General features: G+C 41.1%; 1 protein-coding gene across 1 annotated transcript in view; it reads left to right on the top strand.

Moving 5' to 3' along the window:
* The first annotated feature begins 502 nt into the window (after positions 1-502).
* LOC146691778 (steroid hormone receptor ERR2-like) overlaps positions 503-25,511 on the top strand; it is a 42,406-nt gene continuing 17,397 nt past the window's right edge. Inside the window, exons 1-5 of the mRNA XM_085431753.1 lie at positions 503-1,091; positions 9,769-10,184; positions 14,958-15,074; positions 24,173-24,283; positions 24,605-24,766. Coding sequence (XP_085287879.1) covers positions 1,042-1,091; positions 9,769-10,184; positions 14,958-15,074; positions 24,173-24,283; positions 24,605-24,766 — 856 coding nt within the window. The 5' untranslated portion in view covers positions 503-1,041. The remainder of the gene's footprint in view (positions 1,092-9,768; positions 10,185-14,957; positions 15,075-24,172; positions 24,284-24,604; positions 24,767-25,511) is intronic.

The raw sequence follows: 25,511 nt of genomic DNA on the forward strand, positions 1-25,511 counted from the left end.
GAATGCTGTGGGAAGCAGCTGTCATTACTTTAAAGGAGGGCAGGCTGTGGAAAGCCAGATCCATGGTGGAGAGGATAAAAGACTAAAGGGAACCGTTTAGCTCCATAATCTGGCACTGAGCCCTTTAAAGCACCGTAAACAGACCTGTTCAAATCACCCTCAGCGAACGTGCCTCTACTTCTGTTTCTTGTCAGTTACTGCTGTCCACTTTTGTTTACCTCATTACTTTGAATATCTATCTATCTATCTATCTATCTATCTATCTATCTATCTATCTATCTATCTATCTATCTATCTATCTATCTATCTATCATTTCTTTCTTTCTTTCTTTCTCTGTTTTGCAGCGCTCCCTTGTGAATGGAGGCCGACTAGTGGCCCATTAGCCCGTCTCATCTCAGTAATCTTTCATCACCATTGGCTGCTGGCAGGACAACCTTCCTGAATCCAGCCAATAGTGGTCGCTCCATATGCACCTAAACCACTCCCTCCTGTTCTTAAAGAGCCCCCTTGTCTTCAATGGAGACTCAATCCCCCCTCGCCGACTTACTCAGCCTGAGTGCGCTCTCACTGCTGCTGCTCTCCATCCATCCCTCTTATCTTTTATTCTCTTTCTCTGTCCACCAATCCCATCATCTGTGTTCTACCTCCTCTCGTTGCTCACCGTTTCCTCTCTTCATCTCTTCCTGAGGTTCTTTTTTTGTTTTTTCCTCTCTCCTCTTTCTCGGACCACCACTTTTCTTCTCACCGGCCGTACTCCTGAGCCCGAGCGTGCGGCACCTGTGCAGACTGGAGTTTGTTGGGCCGAGGCAGAAGGTTTTTCTTTTTTTTTCTTCTTCTCTTTTTTATTTTTATTTTAAGTGTGCAGGTTGAACACAGGAGGGAGGGGAAGCAGCACCCGGGACCACCTGACCAATATTTATTGAGAATATGAGGAGATTTAGGAACTGATCTCCTGCTTCAGCTTTTCCCCAGCTGTTTATCTGTTGTTGTTTTTGAATTTTTTTTAAAATTGCAACATCTGGAATGCTTAACAAGGACTGATGGATGTTTCCGAACTGTGTATCCCTGACCCTCTCTGCTACCACAACCAGTAGGTGCTTCTTTATACAAATCCCTTTTTTCCCTTCTTGGTTAGCTCATCTAAACTTTTCTGTCTCTCTCTAAGTTGATAAAAATTGTTTAAAAATGTTATAATTTGTTTCTTAAAAAAAGCAAACGAAACTATTTCCAAAGACAGGGAGTTGCTCTTGTTCATGTACAGGACATCAGAGCTGAGCGGTGGCTGCTGTGGCGTAGCCTGCAGGGAGACCGGGGAGCTGGTCTCTGTACAGCTCTCTAGCTTCTGCAGGGTTTAAACTCAGCTCGTAGGAGAGAGTCACAGGCAGATTAATGCAGCCGGTATCCCGTGCACTGTCCTCCAGCACCAGCCGGTGTCCCGGGGAAAGTTAGTTGTGACTGTACTGTGTAAGCGTGACACAGAAAAGTGTGTAACTGAAGAAGTAGATACATGTCTGTCTGTGTTACTGATACAGCTCATCTCATTTTATTGTCATTTATAGTTTTTATATAAAATTGGTGGTTATGATTAAATAACACTGAGAGTTTAGTAAGTTTGGTCACCTCCAAATGTGGCACAGTATGTGAGTAAAATGCAGTTAATACGAACAACAAAATGTGCACTTTAAAACTTTTTTTTTTCTTGCGCATGCATATGGTTATTGTGCATTTTCTTAGCTCAAAGGCAGGGATCAAGCAGCTTTTTTCCCTAACAAATGAGAAGTTAAAGAAACTCTCAAATCTCATTTGGAGCTCCAGTCTTTATCATTGTTACAGTTCTTGGATACCTGGAAAGATTCACTGGGATCCTCTTAATGTTAATCTGTAGATGGGATTGGAAAGGTTTAATCTGCTAAGCACTTTTTACAGGACTGCGATTAAGGATATTTCCAACTCTGCAAGGCTCCACAAAAGAAAAAAAAAGGGGGAGCATCTCCTGAAGTGTTAAACAAGTGTTTATTCTAACTGCATCAGAGCTGCCACTGCACATAATCAAAACAAATGAGATCCTATCGGTTTGTATTGGTTGAGCAAGTGAAACGACAAAGCAGCTTTGGTTAGAAGCTGTTCGCTCAGTAGAAGTATGTGTCGTTTTAATGCACTTTGCACATGCATCAAAAAAAGCTCATTTTGGTGTTAAGTGTATGTAGTTCTATTGATCACGAAATAAAATGTATACACTGCTGCTGCTGCTCATGATGACGATGATTCAAAGCGCTTCAACACTTCAGTCAAAGGTGTCGTGCACACCTTGAAGGATGTACATAAATTTGATTTATTCACTGTAATCAAATGAATCACATAAAATTCCTTTTGAAAAAGGATGTAAATCATTTCCAGGCTGGAAACTTCAACCACAGTTTTGTCAGTTGTTTTGATATTTTACATAAAAGTAACAGATCTCAATTAAATACATCTGTTTCAAGCATCGTCTCTGAAGGCTCTAACTTTTAATATCACAGTTAATTCGTGGTGGTTTTAAAACACACAATCGCAAGGCTTTCATTTTTACACTCAAAAAACCTTCAAATGAAAACTCTGAAGTTTTAATTACATCTTTAAAGAAAAAAAAAAACTATGCCAAATAGAAATGATTAAAAATGACAAATCCTACGATATGATGCTATTAACCCATCGTGACCCCAGACTGTGTCTGTGTCCATCTATGTGTGTGTGTGTGTGTGTCTGCATTTATGTATGCAGATAAAAAAATATGCATGCGTGTGCTGACAAGTGAGTAGCTGGTTATGCATGCTATACCTGCATCCTTAAATACTTGTTAGGTCATATTTGATAGGCCAGCACTACACTAACACCACAACTCTACATATTTTTACTGGTTCTGCTTGAGATGAACGATTCTACACTTAGAATTTTTTTATTTAAAAATGTATTTGTAAGCGTTAAAGTTGCATTAACCATGTTGTCCTACATTTTCCCACATCGAGAAGTCGCACGCTGAAAATCTGTGTGCTCAGTGTCACATATATCTGTGATTAGTTAGGTTTGCCTCTGCTTTCAAACCCTTGGAGACTTTTGCCTTACAACTATCATACTGGCCCGAGGTGAAAGGTCAAAGGATTTTAGTGCCCAGCTGTCAAACCACATTTCTGATGCTAAAGCAAATACCTGCTTTGTCAAGAGACCAAAATATTAGTTACATCTAGTGATTTATTCTTTATGAAAATGTGCACGTCGGGATCGTGTTTGCGTGTTGTGGACCAAAATCACAATAAAATGCAGCTGTACATAATTGCATATGACCTACTATTTGCATCAGCCTCCACAGGTGCTCTCCACTATTTCTTGTCAGTCAGAACCATCTGCTTTAAAATTAATGGAGGCAGTTTTGAATTAAGAGTCGCATTAGACACGTTTTTTTACACATATTGCTTTATTCTTCTTTTACAATAACTGCATTTTTTTTTAATTATAGAAATTCTAATACTTATTAATTAACTTATTATTAACTGACAAAGGCGTCACATGAAGATTAAATATACTGCTTGCTCAAATTTTTTTCCAACTTGTTTTACCTGCTATTCCCACAGGTGTCCTCCCCAAGTAAACAAACAGGAATGCATAAGCGACCAAATGTATGCAGACACAGATAGACTGGGATCTAATTTTAGCCGTCCGATACATAGAAACACCTGACTGTGTCTGTTAAAGAGGAGCACATCATCTTATCATACATTGCATCTGTAATTTGTTACGCTTAACACACGGGTCTTGCTGTGATTAAGATGCACCCGCAATTTATTCTTTTTTTTTTCTTTTTTTTTAACACTTGGTGTCACGTACGGATGCTTGAGGTAAAATTAATTTGATTGCAACGGAGTATTTAAAACCCTGAACATAAGGAAAATAGTACCTGGAGTTTCCAGTTGTTTAGGGGAATTCAAGCATTACAAATTTGCAGTGAGTGCAGTTCACTATCTGCAATCAGTGTTTTTTGCAACATAGAACATGTAGTGGCGGATTTATTTCCATCCATTCGTGATCGATCTTGCACTCATTGCTTCTTTCGTGTGCTGTCCAAGGTTCGAGTTTGAATATTTCACTTTATGTGTACTCACAGCTCCCGGCCACCTTTTCGCACTTCACCAGTCACCGTTTGGTTTGTGTCAGACTGCTTGAAAAGGATCCAAACCTTACACAAGGGCTGTGATCTCTACCAACTTTGTTTGATAGTTGGCTGATCTGACCAGCAGAACTTACTGGAAAGCCAAAAGAATCCACTGACGGATGGAGGGAGCAGGTGGTGGGAAAGTGCTGCGTTGTGTTGAAACTGTGGTGAGGGGGGGAAAACAATCTGCTTCCTTCCAACTTCACCACCAGCTTTGAGTTTTCATAAAGCTGACAAAAACTGGCCGAGATAAAAACAGCTCTGAACGTGTGAAGTCGCTGCTGTGTTTTCTCATGACTGTCGCGTTCACTGTTAGCAGTGGCTACTCCTTACGAGCCGAGCTTTGTTGGTTCTGTGTGATGGCATGAGGGGAGAAATAGCTTCATCACATGTCATGACCGCCCCTCTTGTTATAGATATATCCTTTAGGTGGCCTGTTAAGACTGAGTTCATCAGGCTGGAGATGGACACCTTTTTTTTCTTCACCTGCTGTTCAATCAAACATGAATGTGCCTTTCAAGTGCTCAGGCTGAGTGTAAGCAGCAGTGAGAGGACTTCTTAGAAGGAGTTTGTTTTATTGATCAAATGAAATTAACACACACACACGCACACACACAAGGAAAGAAGCAGTGTGCGTCTAATCATGGAGTGCGGGTCAGCCGGCATGTTTAATTTAATGGGCCTCATCGTAGCTTCACGAGGTCTCACATTGTGAACTTAATTCCTCTTCACCACGTTAATTTGCATTGTGTCAATTGACCGGAGCGCTTACTGTATCAGCTTGAGTCTCACTTGAAATTCAGTCCATGCTCTAATACCATTAGGCAAATGCAAAGTTGTGTCATTTACACATTTGGGGGAGAAAAAAAGGGGGTGTGGGGGGTGGAAGGGGTAGGAGGGGTGAGAGAAAAGCCAATTTGTGCCGAACAAGACTCGCTTGTGATTATCAGTGGATGTTATTACTGTGGAGAAGCAGACGTTTGAAGGTTATGTTTCTGGGCAGTAATTGAAATGCAAAATAACATTAGGATCGATGGCCATCTCTGTTTATTTATGAAATCAATATCGTAACTGTCCCTCATGAGTCCTTCTCTGATTCCCAATGACGGCTTAAGTCTCTGCTCGTTTATTCTTTCTCCCCCCGTAACCTCCTTCTTCTGTCTCTTTTTAAAAGGCAGTTAGGGGTGTGTTTGACTTTGCAGAGAGAGCAATTTCCTAGAGGTGCTGGATGTGTATGTAGATGGGGGTTGATACTCCAGGTAAGGAGACATCATCCATGTGGGAAATCTATGCAGTCTCTCCTCGTGGCAGTGACATTGAAGAGGCCATATGCTGGAAATTCTCTGTATGGTATGTGCATGTGTGTGAGTGTATGCGTGTGTGTTAGAGAGATAGAGAAGAAGAAACAAAGTATATCTATGTGATGCAAAACTAGTGCTGGGACTTACTACCTGAGATAAAACAACATTAAAACAAATATTTTTAAAAATGAAGGTGTCAGAGCAAAATAACTTACAGAATGACTTTCCAGCTTTGCAGCACAAGTAAAGGATATGCTTGGTTCCACAAACTTATCATCAAGCTTTAAACTGTGGTTTTAAAGCAGTTGCAAAGGAATACAATCTGATCCATTTTAAACCAGAATCACTCAGTATTATGTACAAGTCTGTGTGTGGAATGCACATAGTCGAACATTAGCATAAACACATATTAAATACACATGCAAGTACACTAAACATAAGCTCAAATGTATCCGAAAAAGAGGGAATAGATAAATCAGTCACACAACAATGCAAGAAAATCCGAACGACTTCAGGAATAAGATGCTCCGAAAAGAAGAAACCTTCACCCTTTAAAGGCAAATACAATAAATACTTCTGTTCAGTTGGTAGATTTTTTTGTTGTTGTCACATTTAACTGTAGGTTTGCGTTTCCTTGACTGAATCTGCAACGTTGTAGCAGATGATTATTAGATTATTAGAAATCCTCTTTCATGTGTTTGCTTCTATCAAATCAGCACATTACAGGGATAGCTCTTTTAAATGTGTATTCATTATAAATATATGAGGGGAAAAAAGCGATATTCGCAGCAGCGAAATTTAAGAACACACACATTTTTGATGACCTTCATTTGTGTCACCCGCATGTTGTTGTTACCACTTAACACTTGGAGACACACGCTACCCCCATTTTCCCACTCGCATGACCATTCATTTCCCAGACACCGCGGCCACTGACTAACAGTGTAATCTATGTGTCAGGCGGGAAGGGGCACTCCGTTTAAAGCTGATAGAGTTTGCCCCAAACAAGGACAGCCTATCATAGAAAGATTAATGAACTAATTTCATGCATGGCTCCTTGCCTCTGTCCTTCTGTGCTTCCATGTTCGACTGTGTGTTCAGCACCGTGATTTACGCTGTGTTCCCTGCTACAAGCTTAACCCCAAGCTCAACAATAATATTTCCTTTATGCGGAAAAGTACACGGTAAAAATTTGGAGAGCCGTATATATTCACTCCTTCACCCAAGACAAGGACAGCATGAGGTCATTTATGGAGAACTGTTTTAAATATGCATTTTCTTTTTCGTGTTTGAGTGGCGGTGTAAATTTATCATGCTGAAATTCAGGAGGCTAGACAACATATTTCATGGAGAAGAGGTGGATGGATTCGGGATTTATGTTGGGAAGCTGGGGATCTGCGGCTCTGCCAGCATGAGGAGGCATGCCAAAATACACACATGCACATGCAAACATCTGAGATTTCAGCTGCTCTGTCGGGACATTTTCCGCACCTATCTCATGTTAGCTTCAAAAAAGAAAAAATGGTCAATGATCTGAGCGTGCATCACAGTCCTGTCGCGTTAAACATTCTGGACGACTGTATTTTGTCGTACAGAGTAGTCTCTTGACGTGTGGTGGACAGACTGGAACGCGTGCATCTGCTGCTCCGTGGTGTCCATTGTGGGACTGTGTGGGCCTCTCAGAACAGAGAAGGCAGGTGACCTTCACGTCTGTCTGATGAGTCCTGCTTGTCTGCTCCGTTTGTACAATTTTTCTGCGCAGCGGAGCAAACACTACCCCATTAGGTATTAGGTGCAGTGCATGTGTGTGTGTGTTTTTTTGTCAAGGGAGTGGGACAGGTTGAGGAGAGTCAGGCTGTGGTTTGAAAACTCTATGTCTCTTTATATTGGGGCTGGTGGGGGGGGGGCGACCAAATTATGAAACTATGAAGCTATTTCTGTCTGCACGAATTGGTGGTTCGTGCCATTATTTCATTTCGACAGATTTGAAAGGGCCCATTAGAAATTTCCATTAAACCTAACAAAAAACATCTCCCCAGCGTTGCCGTGTGCTAAGTGTGGAATGAACTACTTTTTACGTATGCCACAATGTGCTATTCCATAGGGAATCCCCCCCTATCTGGCTGCAATGATGTATTAACTATTACCAGGCTGGTCTCTCTCCACTTCAGCTTGGAGAAAATATATCGTCCAATTGACTCTAGGTGAATGCTGATTGCTAACAAGATTTAACATGAGTCATCTGAGTCTTTTATAAGCCACAATATCCTTAGAATGAAGGCTAACACAATGCTGTATCTCTCAATCTCGCACTATGTTAACAGTCTCGACTGATTAAAAATGCATAAGGAATGTCTGGGGCCCGTAAGAGGAGGGTTTATTTTTTCATGCCTCATCTGGAACAGGAAGGAAGCCGAGGATCAATAGATCTGATCTGGGCCCAGGGGTAGAGGCTATCTCCTCCTCTTTTTCTCTTCTTCTCACTACTCGTTTGCAGTTAAAAAAGAAAAAAAAAAAGAGGTTTCTTGGCTTTAAATAAACACTTGTGCAAAGGAGGCAAAAGAAGGAAAATGCATTCGGAAACACAACACCATATTTAAAAAAAAAAAAAAATGGAGACAGCTCCTGGCAGTAAAAAAAGCCAAAAAGTTCAGACTGTAAAGCAGCATTAGCTTGCTATTAGTTTCAGACATTCCCATCACGCCTTTCCGCCACTCTCACCCCATATTTATGACTCATAAGAATTTAAGGGCTGAAGTTCTGTAAGATCAACACCAACTGTGACAGACAGAGCCAGCAGTTCTAAGACCAACCCGGGCCTCATTTCATGCTTCGTTTGAGAGAATATTATTGAATTACAGCAAGGAGCGCAACATACACTGGCTTTGCGGCCTCAAAGAGAAATGACTACCCACCAGTAGCAGTAATCGTTAAGTAAACAAGCATACTTATGGAGTTATAACATCACCGTTAAGCAAAGTGTATAATTTCTTATAAAGCTTAACAAGGCAAATAAAGAATACTCTCTTTAGCTTCTACCCTGCATTATGAGGATTTTTTTTTTTCTTTAATCCTACCTTTGTAATCTTTATGATGAAATTCTTGGAATAAGGCACTTCCTCTGCCAGCTGTAACCCAGCACCTCCACTGGCAAAATAACTGGGACTATTGATTGGGTTATCTATTACCCACAATCCTCCATATGCTGAGTGTAACACCTCTCTTTGTCCATTAACAGCCTTCTGAAGTTTCATTCATTCATTTACTTCTGGCAGCCGACCAATTGTGGGCATTGTTTGCAAGATGTATGGGGCATCTGTTGACATGGTCGTTAGTTACCATTTTGCCTGAGAGGAATGAGCTACTGCACTATATCACTTGGCATTCCGGCACATTAATGGTTGTGTGTGTAAGGCAATCTATCAAACTCAGGTGAACGGGCTGATGAATTTCTCGCAGAATGAGTGGCGGATGATGGTAGCAGGCAAGACTCGGTACAGTCACGGCGAAGCTTTTGTGCTCTGTTGTGCTCTGTTGTTTGGTCCTCTTTTTTTTGAGAGCCATTGCGTTCTTTTTATTTAAAGAAAAAGTTTTAAAAATGTGTGAAGAAAATGCGGTAAAACGGTTAATATTTTTAAAAAGTTTGCTAATTATTAATACTGAGATATGTTACTTTTATGTTATTAGTTTGTGTAATAAAATATTATTTTTATGCCAAAGCTCAGTGTCCCCTGATGTGGTTTCTATGCCAATATGACAGTTTTTGTGTTTTGTTTTGTTTTTTTCCAAATCCAAATCACAATTTTTTTCCTAAATCCAACCAAACAACTCGTGGAAACAAAAGTTGAAAACAACACAAACCATGGTGTCCTTCTGCCTACTTATATATGTGCTTTAAAACAAGTGGTTTGAACTCCACCATATCACCTAATGCTCTCCTTTTCTTTTCTCTTTTTCCTCACACACAGTCAGTCAAAGCAGATGGCTGCTCTTCTAACCTTGTTTCTCCTCGAGGTTTCTCCCACTTAAAAGGGAGTTTTTCCTTCCCACTGTCGCAAATTGCCTTCTCATAGGGGGGTTGTCTGATTGTTGGGTTTTTAGCTCTTATACTGTGGGGTCTTTACTGGACAGGATAAAGCATTTTGCGGTGACATTATAAAAATTCAGTTGAACTGAATTAAACATTCATTTCTTTTCAAAAATTTGGAAAACCATTGCATTCCCTGTAAATTCAGTTTCAAAACTGACTGACCATTCCGACTCTGTTTGTGTTTCTCCAGGTTATTAACCAGAATGCCCTCCGAGGACCGGCACCTATCCTCGAGCTGTGGTTCTTATGTCAAAACTGAGCCTTCCAGTCCTTCCTCCTCGCTCATAGACACTGGCAGTCACCACAGCCCCAGTGGCAACTCTGACGCCAGCGGCGGCTACGTTAACGTTGGCAGTGGACGGTCACACACCCTGGACTCCCCCCCAATGTTCAACCCAGGCATGCTGGGAGGCGGCAGCGCCTGCTTACGCCGCTACGAGGAGTGCTCCGGCGGCATGGCCGATGACTCGCCAATCAAGTGCGAGTACATGCTCAATGGAATTCCCAAGAGGGTGTGCCTGGTGTGTGGCGACACTGCCTCGGGGTACCACTACGGAGTGGCCTCCTGTGAGGCCTGCAAAGCCTTTTTCAAAAGAACGATACAAGGTATTTTCCCCCTTTCCCACTTTTCCTTTCACATTTCACTGACTCACCTGAGCTGTCAGTAAAACTGTCTTTTAGGTAATGGGTTCTTTGTATTTTTGTTACAATTGGAGACAAGTAAAAGCACAACCGCAGCAATAGAAAATATGAGTAAAAATGTCTGCTTTTTGGATTAACTATAAATTGTGAATACTTAGAAAAATGCTCTGTGGTGCTCCCATTTACTGCTTAGACCATGCACTGCATTTTTGCATTTTTTGTTTGTAGCTGTTTAAGTACTGGTTTATTTTAACTACATTAGACACAATAATATTCATTCACAACACCACAGCTAACCAGATAAATCAGAGGATGTGGAGAACTGATCGATAGAAGAGAAATGAAGAACCCACACACGTTAAAAATTTTACAGTTTTCATTTTATTTTTTATTGGGTTTTTTCTGTGGATTATCAGATCAATCGATATTGACGGCCTCTGTTTTTTGGATTTTCAAAATAAGTAGCAAAAAAGAAAACCACTTGTTACCAACTCACAGACATCAAAACAGCGACAGGTGAACAGCGCCAGATAAAAATGTTACATTGTTATCTTTTTTTCCCTTAAAGTGGCCATAAAAAAACAATGATTTGTATTTCTTAATATTTTATTCTAAAAAGTAAATTATTGCTAAGGTTGTTACATGAAAGCATTGAAGTAAAGAGATGAATAATTTTAGTAAAACTGAATTTTAATCAAACATAAATTTATACTTAAAACAATAAATTCCTGACTTTCCACCAGTACTTTTAAGCAAGGTGTATTTTCACTCTTGTCACAATAGAGAAGTGCTACTTTTTAATGATTTTAAATACTTTACGTTCACTTGAATACGTGGTCGTGTGTGTCACAGGTTCCTCAGTGCTTTCATGGGGCTAATACGATGTGGTGTCTACCGCAGGCATTAGGCCCAGACCGCAAATCTGCTCTAGTTTGTGATTTTTGATGTCTTTGCATGCGAATCATACATCTGGCACCGAATCTGCCATGTGTGGGATCCGTTCCAGAGTAATCTTTTGGACAGAGATAATGCGCCACTTTTTTTTTTTTAATTTGATTTGCAGCATTTGTGTCTGGATACATGGAGTCAGAGTGAGGGCACATTAAGTCAGGCAAATTTGAAAAGTATTCTGCCTAAATCCCTCTCAATTACTGAAGCACGAAGAAACAGAAGAAGCATCTTTCGGCACTGTTTTTTCCTTTTATTTTATTGGCTTTTGTTAAAATCCAAAACAGCGCATTACTGTCAGAATAAAGATGGAAAACGTGGGACTGATGTGAGAGCTGGTTACCTCACTTGGTCTTAAGAGTGAAACTCTTCGGCACTCTCTCTAATTACATCACATGTTTACAAAATTCTGACTTTTTCTAATAACTCTTAATGTGATGATGACAAATATACCAAGCCTCATCCTGATATATATAATTTTTCTTTTTCTTTGGCAGCGAGGTTTTTTTTCTAAAATTTTCTAAAATATCCTATTTCTCATTATTAATTATCAGACATTTCTAAAAGAAAAACACACACAAAAAATAGAGACAGCAAAGACATATTTTCCAAAACTTATTATTTATTTACATTTTTTTGGCTGCCCATTTTTAGGAAGGCCTTTCCTGGCTTAATTAGCCTATATGAAAATGGCTGGATTGTTTTATCTTAGGAGAATTTTCACTTTTCATGTACAAGAGGCTAAAGCATCTTTGGATCGGGAGCATCAGAAAATGTAGGAAACCCCTACTTTCTTTCAAGTCATCAGCACAATATCTGTTGTTCAGTCCGCATGCTACACTTTGTTGGGTTTTACTGAATGTTTTTGGCCTTCTGTCCAAATCCTGCATGCCTGTTTATGATCAATCATTGGTAGTTAAAAGGCTGCTCGTGCCCCAGTAATGCTGATGTGTGACTTTGCATTGTCTTGCCGAGACCTCTCTCTCTCCTTCTCATCTTCTTCCTCGTCACTGTAGTCTTCTTCTTCTTCTTCTTTTCACTCTCCTTCTTGGAGGACAGGCCTGTAATGAGCTTAATCTGTCCGTCATTCGTCCTGAGCCACGGGAGTTTCAGTCAATAACAATCAGTGTTGGGTGACTGTAATTAAGAACCAGGCATTTCATTGGGAGAAAGTCAAGAAAGGAGGGTGGGAGGTGTGGATCCGTTCCTTTTGCCCCCAGGCCCCTCAAGCCCTCACCCAAGGGGAAGGAGATGGGGTCCAATTAGAAGCAGAGGCACGTGTTGTGGTGGCAATAACAGAGGAAGGGAACAGCGAGACAGAGACGCTGAAGAGTCCTCTAAATAAAGGCGGTGGGACGAGGGATGGGGTAGGTGGTCATTCACAGAGAGGAGAAGCTGCTTTAATGGAATGGTAATCAGGAAGGGGGTCCCGGCCTCGGTAAAGGAGGAGGACAGGAAGAGGTCCAACTTGAGTGGAGATGCACGTGGATAATAGCATAGCATAATAATATATCAAAATTTAGAGGGAAAATAAGAGAGGTTAAGGAAGGTTATTAGAGTGGTTGAAATGTCCTTTGAGAAATAAAGGTGGACACAAGACCTGATTAACTAAGAGGGTTGCCGACAGTGAGCTTTTAGAGGTAGGCAATTTAAGTCTATTGTGGACCCTCGTCTCACCCACCCACACCCAACAAAAAACACACACATGCAGGTCATATTTGACCTATCCTGTTATTTTTGGATTACTGTTTGATTTTGAAGGAAGAAAATTTGATATCCAAGCAAGTTCATCAACCTCAGAAGGTCATGAAATATTGCATGTATGTAGTACAGAGAATAAGTTCAACATTTCAGGCATGCAGCAAACTGTAATGTTGTCTGCTTGTTAAGGCAAAGCTCAGAATCACTGCCTTCAGTTAGTGAAAAATAACATATTGCTCGGTGCTCTACAACAATAGAACAAACAGCAGACGTCAAGGAGGCAGCTGAAGAAAGATGAAAAAAATGAAAACTATTGTGTTTCATTTTGTAAAACCGGAATTTTATACTCACAGATTTATTAATGCCTTTCAACATATCACATCATTTTCATCATTTTGTGCTTGTGCAAAATGTGGTTATGTGATTTAACATGAATTAGATTTTCTTTATGTATACAACATGCATCATATATAACATGTATATATATATATACATATATATATATATATACACACACACACACATGTATATATATATATATATATATATATATATATATATATATATATATATACACACACACACACACACACACACACACACACACACACACATGTGTATATATATATATATATATATATATATATATATGTATATATATATATATTTCTTTTAGTTATTCATTTATTCTTAATTGTCTCTAGTGTGAATTGTGGGACATTACTGTGCATTAAAAAGTATTAAGTGTACTCATTAGATTATGTAATTTTTACCATAAGAATTTACCCTCTAGTATTCGCACTGAGAATAAAACTAAAGTACTATATATTAATACTGCAAATATTATAACGCTCTTGCTGCATGCAGTTAGTTTGCAGTGTAGTATGCAGTAAGGTACATGGCGTGCATCTCTACATACGAGCGCTGCAGTGTACTTTATTTCCCCTCTGCTAATGCCTCTCAGTTTAACAGACTTTACCTACCCCGAATCCAGCAGCAGCCTCTGCCAACATGCTGGCGTGGTGCCCTCGGCCCCTAACTGTGCGTGTGACCCTGCTGGCACTTTCGATGCCAGGGATCCTGACAAATGTTGGCACCTTCTCCTTGACCAACAGGGGGTTGTGTGTGTGTGTGTGTGTGTGTGTGTGTGTGTGTGTGTGTGTGTGTGTGTGTGTGTGTGCGCTCCTCTGGCAGACCTGCAACAGACAACACCTGGTTTGCTGTTTTTAGGTACCATTAATACATCTCTGGACTTACGGGACATTGTTCAAACAGTCAATCATGGGGTTACGGATACTTGGGAAAGAGGATTTGTCACTGGATTCTTGGTGTCGTGTCAACTTTTGAAGTGTGTGCGTAATGATTTGGGGAAAAAATAAATAAAAAAAACTCTTAACCGGAATCAGGTGAGAAAGACGGGCAGCGGTTAAATTCCAGCAGATTCAATATGTCTGCATTTTCTGGCTGTTTTTGGATCTGAGTGATTAAATTGCATAGGAAATATTTCCATAGTGAGCCAACAACCGTCAAGACGACTTGAATAATACATCGAGCTTTGCTACATGATATCGCAGTCTTAGATTGTCCAGTCTAGCAGCAGCTCCTGGTCTTTGCTGGAGAACATTATGCAGTGTGCTCAGCTGTGCGTCCGTCTCTTAGCCCCGTGCTGTTGAGGGAGGGCAGTTTTCCCATCATCCTTTAGGTGAAGAAGGATGGGCTGGAAAGGGTCGTGGTGAGCGTTGCAGAGAGGACGCTCTGCATTAATGAAGCTAATTTATCTGTGAATCAAAATTTGAGTGTGACTGCGGGGCGGGTAGGTGCTTTTTACATGCCCCATCAAAATGCCACTAAACCCTCCTCTCCTTCAGGAGTGTCACACGGGGTCACCTTGGGACAGGTGTGTGTGCGTTCACAGGCACACATGTGCACACACGTGTTGTGTATTTTGCAGTGTTCTCACTCCGCGCCTGGTGTGATTTGATCTTCCTGCCAGCGCAATAATTCCAAAACAAATTATTCCTAATTGCTGATGTATATCTTTTAAGCACACAGAATAATGGAGTCCTTTTTTTCCCAATCCTTTTCCAGGGAATATCGAGTACAGCTGTCCGGCTACCAATGAGTGTGAGATCACCAAAAGGAGACGAAAGTCTTGCCAGGCCTGCCGCTTTATGAAATGTCTTAAAGTTGGCATGCTAAAAGAGGGTGAGTACTGGTTTTTCACACAAGCTCACACAACATATATATATGTGAGTGTGTGTTTGCTTTATCCTTTTATTTTTACTCTGCCCCTTGTGCAAAGCTGCATTATTTGGGGTCTCTGTTCAGTGCTGCTCCTCAGCACTACGAAAAAATCTAAGTACTGTTGTATCCATGGTTGTATATCACATAGGAAGCAGCGTGAAGCAGTTGAGTTCACAGTTCGCAGAGTGACGAGGGCTGCGGTGGATGAATGCTTTAAAGACTTTTGTCTGGAGTCTGTGTCCCTTATAAAACCACACACATGTAATTTTTAGACTTAATTTCAGTCACACTGTGGCTAAGCTTGGGTAACAAAACTAGCTCTTTATGTGCAGGAAAAGGTTATAGTTGAGGTGTTAGAACGCCTTTCTGGCAGTGAGTGCTTGGGTTCAAGTAACACTTTTGGCTACGGACACCCCGGTGCTTGTCTCTGTGATGCCGTATATGCCATGCTATATACTCCCTGGTGTAAATAGCCACATTAACTTTTCCACCCACTGGTGCAAATAGCATTGTTGGCTATTGACACCTTGGTGCTAATAGCATCTGTCTAGATTAATTAACTGTCACATCAAAATCCTAAAGATCATATGCTTCTTAGGCAGCTTTCTCTGTTTATTAGTATATAAACTTTAGACTCTCCTCTATGGCACCAAATTGTCTTGTGATTCTATATTTTAAAATATATGAGATGGTGTAAAGATTTTATGATCAAGCTGAAATCAGGAGGTTTGCCTATATGTTAGAGTAAGCTGTCTGTTTTTCAATGGTTGTGGATCTGTGATGGTCACTCCGGTCTAGAGGATGGTCAGTGATATTAAAGCCAGCTGTGGCCTCAGGGAGACACCGGTGACATCACCCACAAGCCTTACTTACTTCTCCTCACACTGCCGAGCCTCTGAGTGTTTAACTCAGCCGGGTGGAAAAAGCTGCTGAGCTGGATATTCTTACCAAGACCGACTGAGATGTGTAACAGTACTCTTAAAAAGCACAGGCTGTTCCCCCAAGACTTCCCTCTCCCCTGGGCTCTGGGTGTCTCTCTCTCCATCTCCCACTCTGTCTGTCTGTCTGTCTGTCTGTCTCCCTTCCCCTCTCTTGCCTGCCGTATTGATCCACTAAATGCTTTCCGAATATCCCACCTCACTTCCTGCACGTGTTGTTTTTCCTCCAGTGTGAGTCCTCTGGGAGTACAGAGGGAAAATCTAGCCGATAGATTTTCTTTTTTTCTTTTTTCTTTCCACGGGAAGAGCATTTTTTTTATCTTTTCAGTTTGCAGAGCGAGAAGAACTATCCTACACCAATGCAAAGTCTATGAAAAGTCTAAATCATGCTATTTATACGCAGAGGGCTTGTGCTGAGCTTGGACTTCAGTGAACATTTCTGGACAGATGTCCATGAGAAAAAACAAAATCTCAAATTGCTGAAATACAGCCTATTTTAATTACATTTCTTTGTCTTATACTGAAACAAAGAATAATTTTTGAGCAACTGTGGTACGAACGCTGTATAGGACAATAAATGCACACTGACAGTAACAGTAAATTAATTGAATAATGTGCTGAAATAATCAGAATCAGAATCAGAATACTTTATTGATCCCTGGGGGAAATTATTTTTTGTTACAGTGCTCCATTTTAAACCAACATTAAGACAAGACAGACAATACGCTAACTAAGAATAGTACAATATATACATATATATACATACATACATACATACATAAGTCACTTATAAATAAATAGTTGGAAAAGGCAGAAGTGTAGGCTTTCCATAGGTGTTGATGGCATAAAAGATATAAGAAAATAAAGATTTAGAGAAAAAGAAGCAAAGGAATTTTTAAAATATTTCATTCACACATTAGGATTTCTTTATTTCTACCAACATTAAGATTAAGTGTAATTGATTAGAGGAATGACTGCATCGTACATTTTATTAGGACGTAATATGTGCTCTGATAGCATTAATGTGTGTGTATGTGTTTCATAGTCCACACTGAATCCTAAATTAAAGAAACATACGATTTATAAATTTATTTATAAGCTCCACATAGAGAAAAACAACTGTTTCCTAAAAATAAAACCATGGCCATATAGTTTTGTACACATCTGGTAATAGCAGCCTGCACAAGTTGACTGCAATTTGTCCCAGTAACACAAGACTGCGTGTCTCTCTTTTAGTTCACTTTCACTGACCCAGCTTCACTGTGACGTAGCTGCGTTTGTTCCTCTCAGACAGAGGGGCCGTCCGTTCTGTTTGGCATAACGCTACTATTTATACATGCAGCCATTTTTTATGTCTTAATCCTGGCCAAAATATCTCACACTGAGCCTTTGACTCTTGGCCAGAAGAAAAAAAAAAATAGCAACACATTTGCTTCAGAAATAAAGCTGAAACTATTAGTGCATGCTTAAAGGAAAAACTGTGGGGTATTGTCAGCGGAGAGCCAGGCTAAGCCGGCCAGTGTGTGTGCGAGGCGCAGCGTCACAGCCACCGCAATATGTGGCACAGTAGGCGATTTTCTAAAAGTGATGGTGTTCAATTAAGAGTAAAAAGGACACTTAATCATGGCATACTGCAGTGGCGTGGACTCTTACAGATTTAAGGGGGACTTTGATCAGTGAACCAGTAGGGGGGAGGGGACAGCGGCTAGCCTCACTTTATGCTATGAGATCACCCTGCAACAAGTGACCAAGGGCTGGTCACCGACAAGGAACAATTACATTGTGTAATTTCTTAAAATGTTAACTTAAATGGTGTTTAACAAGGTTAGTTATATCATCAACAGGTTCAAACACGGAGGACTAATAACAGAAGGCACAAATGCAGACTCTGAACTGCAAGCAGCAGAGTGACATTGTGGGTAAAATCTAGGAAACACTAGCAAGGATTATTTCATAGATTCAATTCAGTTCTATTCTATTTTATTTACATAGCACCAAATCACAACAACTGTCACCTCAAGACGCTTTACCGTAAAATAAAGATCCTACAATAATACAGATAAAATCCCAACAATCAGACGTCTCCCTATGAGCAAGCAGTCGGTGACAGGGAGGAAAAACTCCCTTTCAATGGTTAGAAACCTGCGGACTCCGCTGCAACTGGTTTGAGTTAAGGGGAGGGAGACAGGACAAAAGATACACTGTGGAAGAAAGCCAGAGATTAATAATAACTAATGCAGCGTGGAATGAATCCAGAGGACTTAAAGACAACAGCACATTCCACAAACAGGAGATGGATACACTGAAAAGAATAAGGAAGCGTAGTGTTAAAGTATTCGCTTAATAAAGAAGGTTTCTATTATCCTCACAATTATCCAGACTCAGATTTGAAACGCAAATCTTTTAAACCAACAAAGACGAATGTTTGAGCGTCTACTGAAGGGATATTTTGAAGACACCCACAATTGTAGTGATGCCTCCACAGGCCAGACCTAAATACAATAATTACAGAGAAACCAGAAACCAGTTAACTTGTGTTTTATATCCATATCCAAGCCAGACCTAATCAGTTTGGCCCAAATATGTTTTGTGAGATCGCAGTAAACCTTGATCTTTGACATAAAAAAATAGCTGACTGACTCTCTGATGTGGATGAACTGAAAGCTTTTCCAGCTTAAAAACAGATTTTTTAGGTGTAAACTCATGATTGTGGTGTCCAAACAGAAAAATGGTTTTATGTTGAAGGTTTACACATTTGAGCAAATTTCATTTTTCGTAGCAATCCTTGTCAATATTAAGCAGGCTTGTGTTTTTTTTACTTCTTTCCTTTGAAATGAAACCATTTTAACTTTTTAATTAATAAAATGTTTCCAGATACGTTTCTATTTTAACTATTATAATCTTCAGCTATTAACAGGTAAACATTGATAAATACATAAACTGGATATTGTAAGTTTCATAAGTTATTCATTTGTTCCCATTGCAAATTTCCCTCACGTTGGCAGTGGCTTCCTAAAAAACGCCTCCCTCGGGGTGCTGTGAGAGTTATATATTGTGATGAGTTGCTCTAGAAGTTTCCAATATTTCTCTTCCTCGTGCCAGTCGTGCCATCCTGACTTTTAAAGGGTAGCTGCCAGGGATTTTGAGCCCCATTAGTGGGTGGGGAAAACCCTTCTGCTGTGCGCCACCTGCCACTAATCAGCTGACTTTACTTCTTCGAACTTGGTTTGGTGGCTTCAGGTGTGATAGGGGTCTAAATAAATCAGGTATTCTAGCTGTGGCCAGTGCCAACATAATGCAAAGGGAATTTATGGATTATGCTTAAGGGTATGTTGAGCTAAGCTGTCTGTTTAAGATGTAACAGATTATTATTTTTCCAAGAAAATCGAATAAATAATATAGATGACAGGCCTCTCTCCTGGTTCGGCTTTACTGCTTTGTCAAAGCAGAGCACCTGGATGAGCCGGGTGGACGGCAGCGAAGGGCAGCTGTTCGAGGAAGCCTCATTCACTGACCCCTCAAATGTACAGCTGAGACTGATGAAAGGTCACAGGTCAGTGGAAAAACTTTCACGTAATTACAACTCACGGAAGGTATGGTGTCAGTCACAACTGCCAGGAGTCAGTGCCCCCAGCTAATAGCGGCGCTAATATCCCATAGCATTACTGTACGGTGTTAAATGATGCAAGAATCTACCGCGTGTGCATTTTTCAATTTCCGCTTTGAGTCACATCCTGCTGAAGAAGAGAGATGGATTCTTTTTTTCTTTTTGTGCCAGTAAGCATGGGTATCTATGTTGGTCCTTGAACAGGTGTCCGATCATCATGTTAACAAATTATCGTGTTCAAAAACCAAGTCCCACTGGAACAGAAGCATATCGCCTTATACCCACTGAGTGTCTGTCCTGGAAGAAGCAGGTCTGAGCATAAAAGGCGCTTACAGTTTGGTCTTTTAGTCACTACTGGTGGGTTCTAGTTCAGTGATGTTAGCTCGGTGTTTCTGTGGTTTATTCTTTGCATGCTGGGATTTTCTGACATCGCTGTAATGTGGTGGATGAACACAAGCTGCCAGACTATTTTGGCAACCTACACCGCTGTCTCGCCCTCTCCTAACCACAGATAGGGATCAGCAGTCTTTCCTGAGCGAACGTGGCTACCAGGGTAATGTTACAGCCTTATTTTCCTCCGGCCACATACACAAAAGATTAGTAAAGCCATATCCAATATCACAGACTGTCAGGTCCCTTCCAAATCAATAGGCTTAAATCAGAAACCAATCTATATGCTAAGATTACATCACCATAATAAAGATATACCCAAAGTCTATACTCTGTGGGCGTCTTCAGAACCAGAATTTTTAGCATGTGTTGGTCTGCACCATTCGAAGTACTTGAACTATAAGTGAGAAGGACCCCTCCCTTCTTGCCACTTGTTTTTTCTTGTACCGTAAACTTGTCTATCTAACAGCACATGTGTGGCGGCTTGTTTGCTTTTTAGGGTGTCAGAGTAGCTGGCAGAATGCAGCTGAAAGTCAGCGCCCACCCAGAGGCTCTGCACTGGCCTGTCCTCACTGTCTGGCAGGTGATAGATCAGACACGGAGGCTAACACGTGTTCCTCCGAAGAAAAGGATTTAGCGAAGCGCTGACCTCATAACAACCCTTCTATACATGTACTCGCTTCCCGACACACATGTTAAAATGTATATCACCCCTGACAAGGGGCTCAGAATCGCTCCTTGAGGTCCCATGCTTGTCACTGACACCGTTCTAGCTTTTTAAAAACATTTAATTTTGTCCACTACACCAGCTTCAACTTCATGAATGATCTCGGCCCTTCTCGAGCTCTGCAGATGTTTTTTATTAAAGCTGCATCTGTGGTTAGGGCGGCACTGCGAGACAAAATAATAGCCCTTTGTGGACACGCTGGCTCAGATTTATGTAAGTGTAAAACATGATAAAGAGTGATACAAGTGCCATGGCAGTTACGGTTAAGCAGTGCCAGCATTGCCAGGCCACCGGGAGGGGGTTGCAGCAGATGGTGCGCCATGTTAATACCCAACCCAATCCAGTTCCCTTCAACTTTTTGTGTCGTCTTTTCTTCGCCTTTCCCTTCTTATTTTCAGCCCACCCAGACTTAAGAAAAAAACCCGATGACAGCCTTTACTGTAGCTCTTTCTGACTTTCCAGATCAGATGTTGAGAGGCAGCCCTGGAAGGGCAGAGCGGCTGCGCTTTGCAAAGGGTGAGCAGGCTGCGTCGGAGGGGGCTGCACGCCGCATCCCTCTGATTTTTCCCAGCTAAAATAGGGAGCTCCTAATCTCCCTTTGGCAGCGTTAGCCAGCCAGCCAATTCTGACACATTCTCTCGAAAGAAGCGCCTCTGACAGGTGAAAGGCTGAAAATAGTTGAGAGTGAGAAGCTTAAACACGCATGTACACACGAGCACATGTTCACATAGTAACACACAGTCTCGATATGAGACACATGCACCTTTCAGTGATGACAGCTGCTCTGTAGAGCATCTTTTTGTACCAGAAGAATGAATCTCATTTATATCATGAATGTTTTTTTTGGACACTTTTTTTTGTTTTTGCTCAACCTTCTGTCTTCCTTTGTGTATTTTTGTTTTTCTGGCTTCAGTTTTACATTGAAGACACTGCTGATGTGGGTGTTTTTCAGCATATAGACCGATGTTTCTGACCACATTGCGAAGAATGTGGATTTAGACAATTTGGGTGGGGGCTTTAGGCCGAAAATTTAATCACATACTTAACTCAGATTTCATTCATGAAGCGAAACACTGTCACTTTAATAAGAAATTTGCCTTAACGTTTTAACAAGTCAATAAATGTTGTGTATGTGAAAGCAAAACAGATCAGGTGGCTGTAAAGATTGCTCCAATGTAAATATGCCTCATCGTCTTGCCACACACATGTGCACGCACACAAACACACTCACATAGCAAGAATAGACTTTCAGCCAAGTATCTCAGCCCGTCTTTCTCGCAGTCAGCACAAAGTTATGAGCGTGCTGTAGTATGTGAATTCATATTATCCAGCACACACATTTCTTTTACCCCATAACCTCACCCATGCATCCATACTTTGCCTGTCACACTTTATGAAAGGCCAGCAACCATAAAAAAGGATCTGGATGCCTTTAAGATGATCTGTGGACCCGCCTGGCCCCCGCCGCCCCCAACCCATGTCAGAGGCTCTCGTCTGGACCCGCATTGTCTTGAAGCGCGGAGGCCGATGTGGTTTTGGGCCTGAGGTTAGGAATGCGGTGCTGACGATGACACACACTGCCCCCCTCGCACCCTCTCCGGCCCTCTTCCAGGGGCCTCATTCAGCTGTCTTGTTGTGGTCATATTCTCAGTACTGTTCCATATCACATGGGGAGGAGATAATCCCGCACTGGTGAGATCAGGTGGTCATTGGGACAGGCAGGGCCGACAGAGAGAGGATGTACAAATTGAGAAAGAAGAAACCATCAGAAAACAGATATATTCATCCAAGCACAGCAGATTGTTCTGTTTGATTTTCCAACCCTCCCACTCTTCAGCCTTATCTAACCCTTGTTTTTTTCCCTTGTCGTTGTCCCTGCCCTCCTGCCTCGGGTCTCTGCTGTTTGGAGCGCCGCTAAGCTGTAAACTGAAACTGGTTAGCGCTGAGCTCTTAATTCTTGTCAGCGTCTATTAATTATGGGCCAGTTGGATGTTCGAGTTCAAACAGCCCCCGCGGATCTTGGAATTCTAACTCTGGCTGTTTGGTCACTTGTCGCTTGTTGTAGCTACATGACCTAGCAGCCCACGGCAGGGAAACTGGTGTGTGTGTGTGTCTTGATAATGTTAGGGGCAAAAGCAGCAACAATTCACTGTCAGTTAGCCTTACAAGAACATGCTGCATGAATTCGGTTTTGGTACCTTCTTAATATATTTATGCATTAAACAAGCTTATTATTGTGAAAGGCTTAACTAACTGCATAACCCTTTATTAGGCCTCTGTGTACCATTAAATAGAGAGAGAGAGGCTCCTGAACTGATTTAATATCTGGAGTACATGCACACTGTTTCCTGAAGCCCAATTTATCATTTTAAATTTAACTTAACCAAGAGTAATGCTAAAAACAACCACTAAAGCTCCATCTATCGCAAACCCAGCTCCTGCCTGCCTAACTGACTAATTAAAACCGCATCCACATGTGTTCAAAGAACAAGAAGTCTATTTGCAAGCCTTATTGATTACTTTAAGGCGTACAAATGGAAAGCTGTGTTAGGAGAGGGGCTCTCGATTTAGCTTCAATCTGCCAGGCATAAAATGATCTCACTGTGTTTGCTGGGAAGAATGAGCTCCCTCTGGGCACGGTGGGTAATTAGGTTAGTGGATAGTCGGTGTCAGGAAATTGAAAGACCATCCTAATCGGATTCTTTTGTTTCCAGGGGAATCAAAGGAATTTATATGAGTCACTGGGAAATCTCACACGACTTAATTCCACTTGACCATGTAAAATCTGTTTGCTCTCCCTCAGTGCTCAAACAACTTTTAATGCAAACGTATCAATTCAGGAGACAAGGTGCATCCAGCCCGCATCCTCTGTGATGGCTTTGAAGATAATCCTGCATGTGAATGCTTAAACTTCCACTCAGAAGTCCTGCTTGATGGTTGAAAGGTTAAAAATAAAGGAATGTAACTGTTTATGTAGATAAATGACAGAAAAATGCTGTTATCCTAATTTTTGTACTGTATATTATATGAAGAATGGTTATATAGTATTTGTCATATACAGGGTAGAAAATTAAAAACCCTGAAATGCTCGTGAGAGTCTGATGACACAGCAAAATAGGTCAAGTTTCCCCCCCAATAAATAGGCTACAGTTTTATAATAAGCTGTAGCAAATACGATGCCATAAAATAGGTCGTTATAACTGAATGTAACTTTCAAAAATTAAGCATATAAAAAGAAAGTGAGAAAGTCAGCAGCAACGCCTACTTCCAAACATAACAAGTGAAAAGTTCCCTTTTATTTTATTTTGCTACGTAATCATTACGTTTTGTGGATTCGTCAGAGTGGCTTTGGTTTATCTTATGCATACGTGATATTTTTAATTATTTTTCTTTGCAGGTGTGCGTCTGGATCGAGTGAGAGGGGGGCGTCAGAAGTACAAGCGGCGGTTGGATGCCGAAAACGGCGCCTACCTCGGCCTCACCCTCCCCCCTCCAGCCAAAAAACCACGTGAGTTGCTTTTTTGTTGCTTTTTTCTTTTTTTCATTTAAAATCTCACTCAGTAACAATGTGTGTATTACCTGAGCATTACAAAAAGCATTAACTTTATTAGTTAATATGATGGGACATAAAACTGTGAAATGAATCCCCTTGAGGAATATGGCGAGAGCATTGTTATCTACATCCAAAGATGAGATTGATGTGGCACAATATGATCATATTTTAGGCAAACACTGTTGCCTAAAACTGTCGCACACCACAGTACATTTATATTCCTTCACGCCCTCCGTCCTTCTCTCTCTCTCTCTCTCTGTCTCTTCCCCCTCTTAGTGACAAAGATCGTCTCTCATTTGCTGGTGGTGGAGCCAGAGAAGATCTATGCCATGCCTGACCCCACCATGCCGGACGGAGACATCAAGGCTCTGACAACGCTTTGTGACTTGGCTGACCGCGAGCTGGTGGTCATCATTGGCTGGGCCAAACATATCCCAGGTAGAAACATGTGACTGCTCTTGACTGAACCTGTCATCAGGGCTCTGGCTTTCCAAACACTTGTCTTAATGTGAAATTTCAGACATAGGTGCTTTTTATACAGGCCATCTATTAAGTTGCTAAAAAAAAAAAAAAAGGTTCACGTGTGGTCTTGTGCAGTTAGTAAAGCGGAGGAGAAACTGCTCCCATTTGCTCTTTGATTTACTCAAATGTTACAGTGTGAGATTACTGGAGTACTTCACCGACTGCTGTACATAACCCGCCACCCCCTCCCGTTCATACGCATGCACACACACAGGATAATTAACATCTGCTACTCATCTGCACCTAAGGGAGAAGCTAGTCCCATATTCTAAAATCTAATCAATAAAGAGCAGCTGAAACCTTTGATTTGACTGGGGTGGGGTGGAGTGGGGTGGGAGAGTCTGTGGGGGGGACCCGCCCCTATGTCAATGTATTCCATTTCAATCCCAGACTTAAAGAAAGCAATCCTCTTACTTACTTAAGGAGACTACACAGGGCCTGTGGTGAAATTGATTTATTTAGGGAAATACTGATGGATTTCCCTTCTCCTTGTTGATGAATTCTTAAATAAGACTTGCTATGCAAATGTTCTTAGATCTTCCGTTCTTCTCATCTTTATCAGCTGAAGGAGACACTTTGGACCTCCGCGTGTTCATAAGGAGCACTGGCTGGTTTCAAAGTATATGCAAGCCATTGATCTGGTTAAATAAAGCATGTAAAA

This window comes from Copadichromis virginalis, linkage group LG15 (genome assembly GCF_057382275.1).
Source record: "Copadichromis virginalis isolate Kocher_CV1m ecotype Utaka linkage group LG15, C_Virginalis_male_GT1.1, whole genome shotgun sequence".
Lineage (NCBI taxonomy): Eukaryota > Metazoa > Chordata > Actinopteri > Cichliformes > Cichlidae > Copadichromis > Copadichromis virginalis.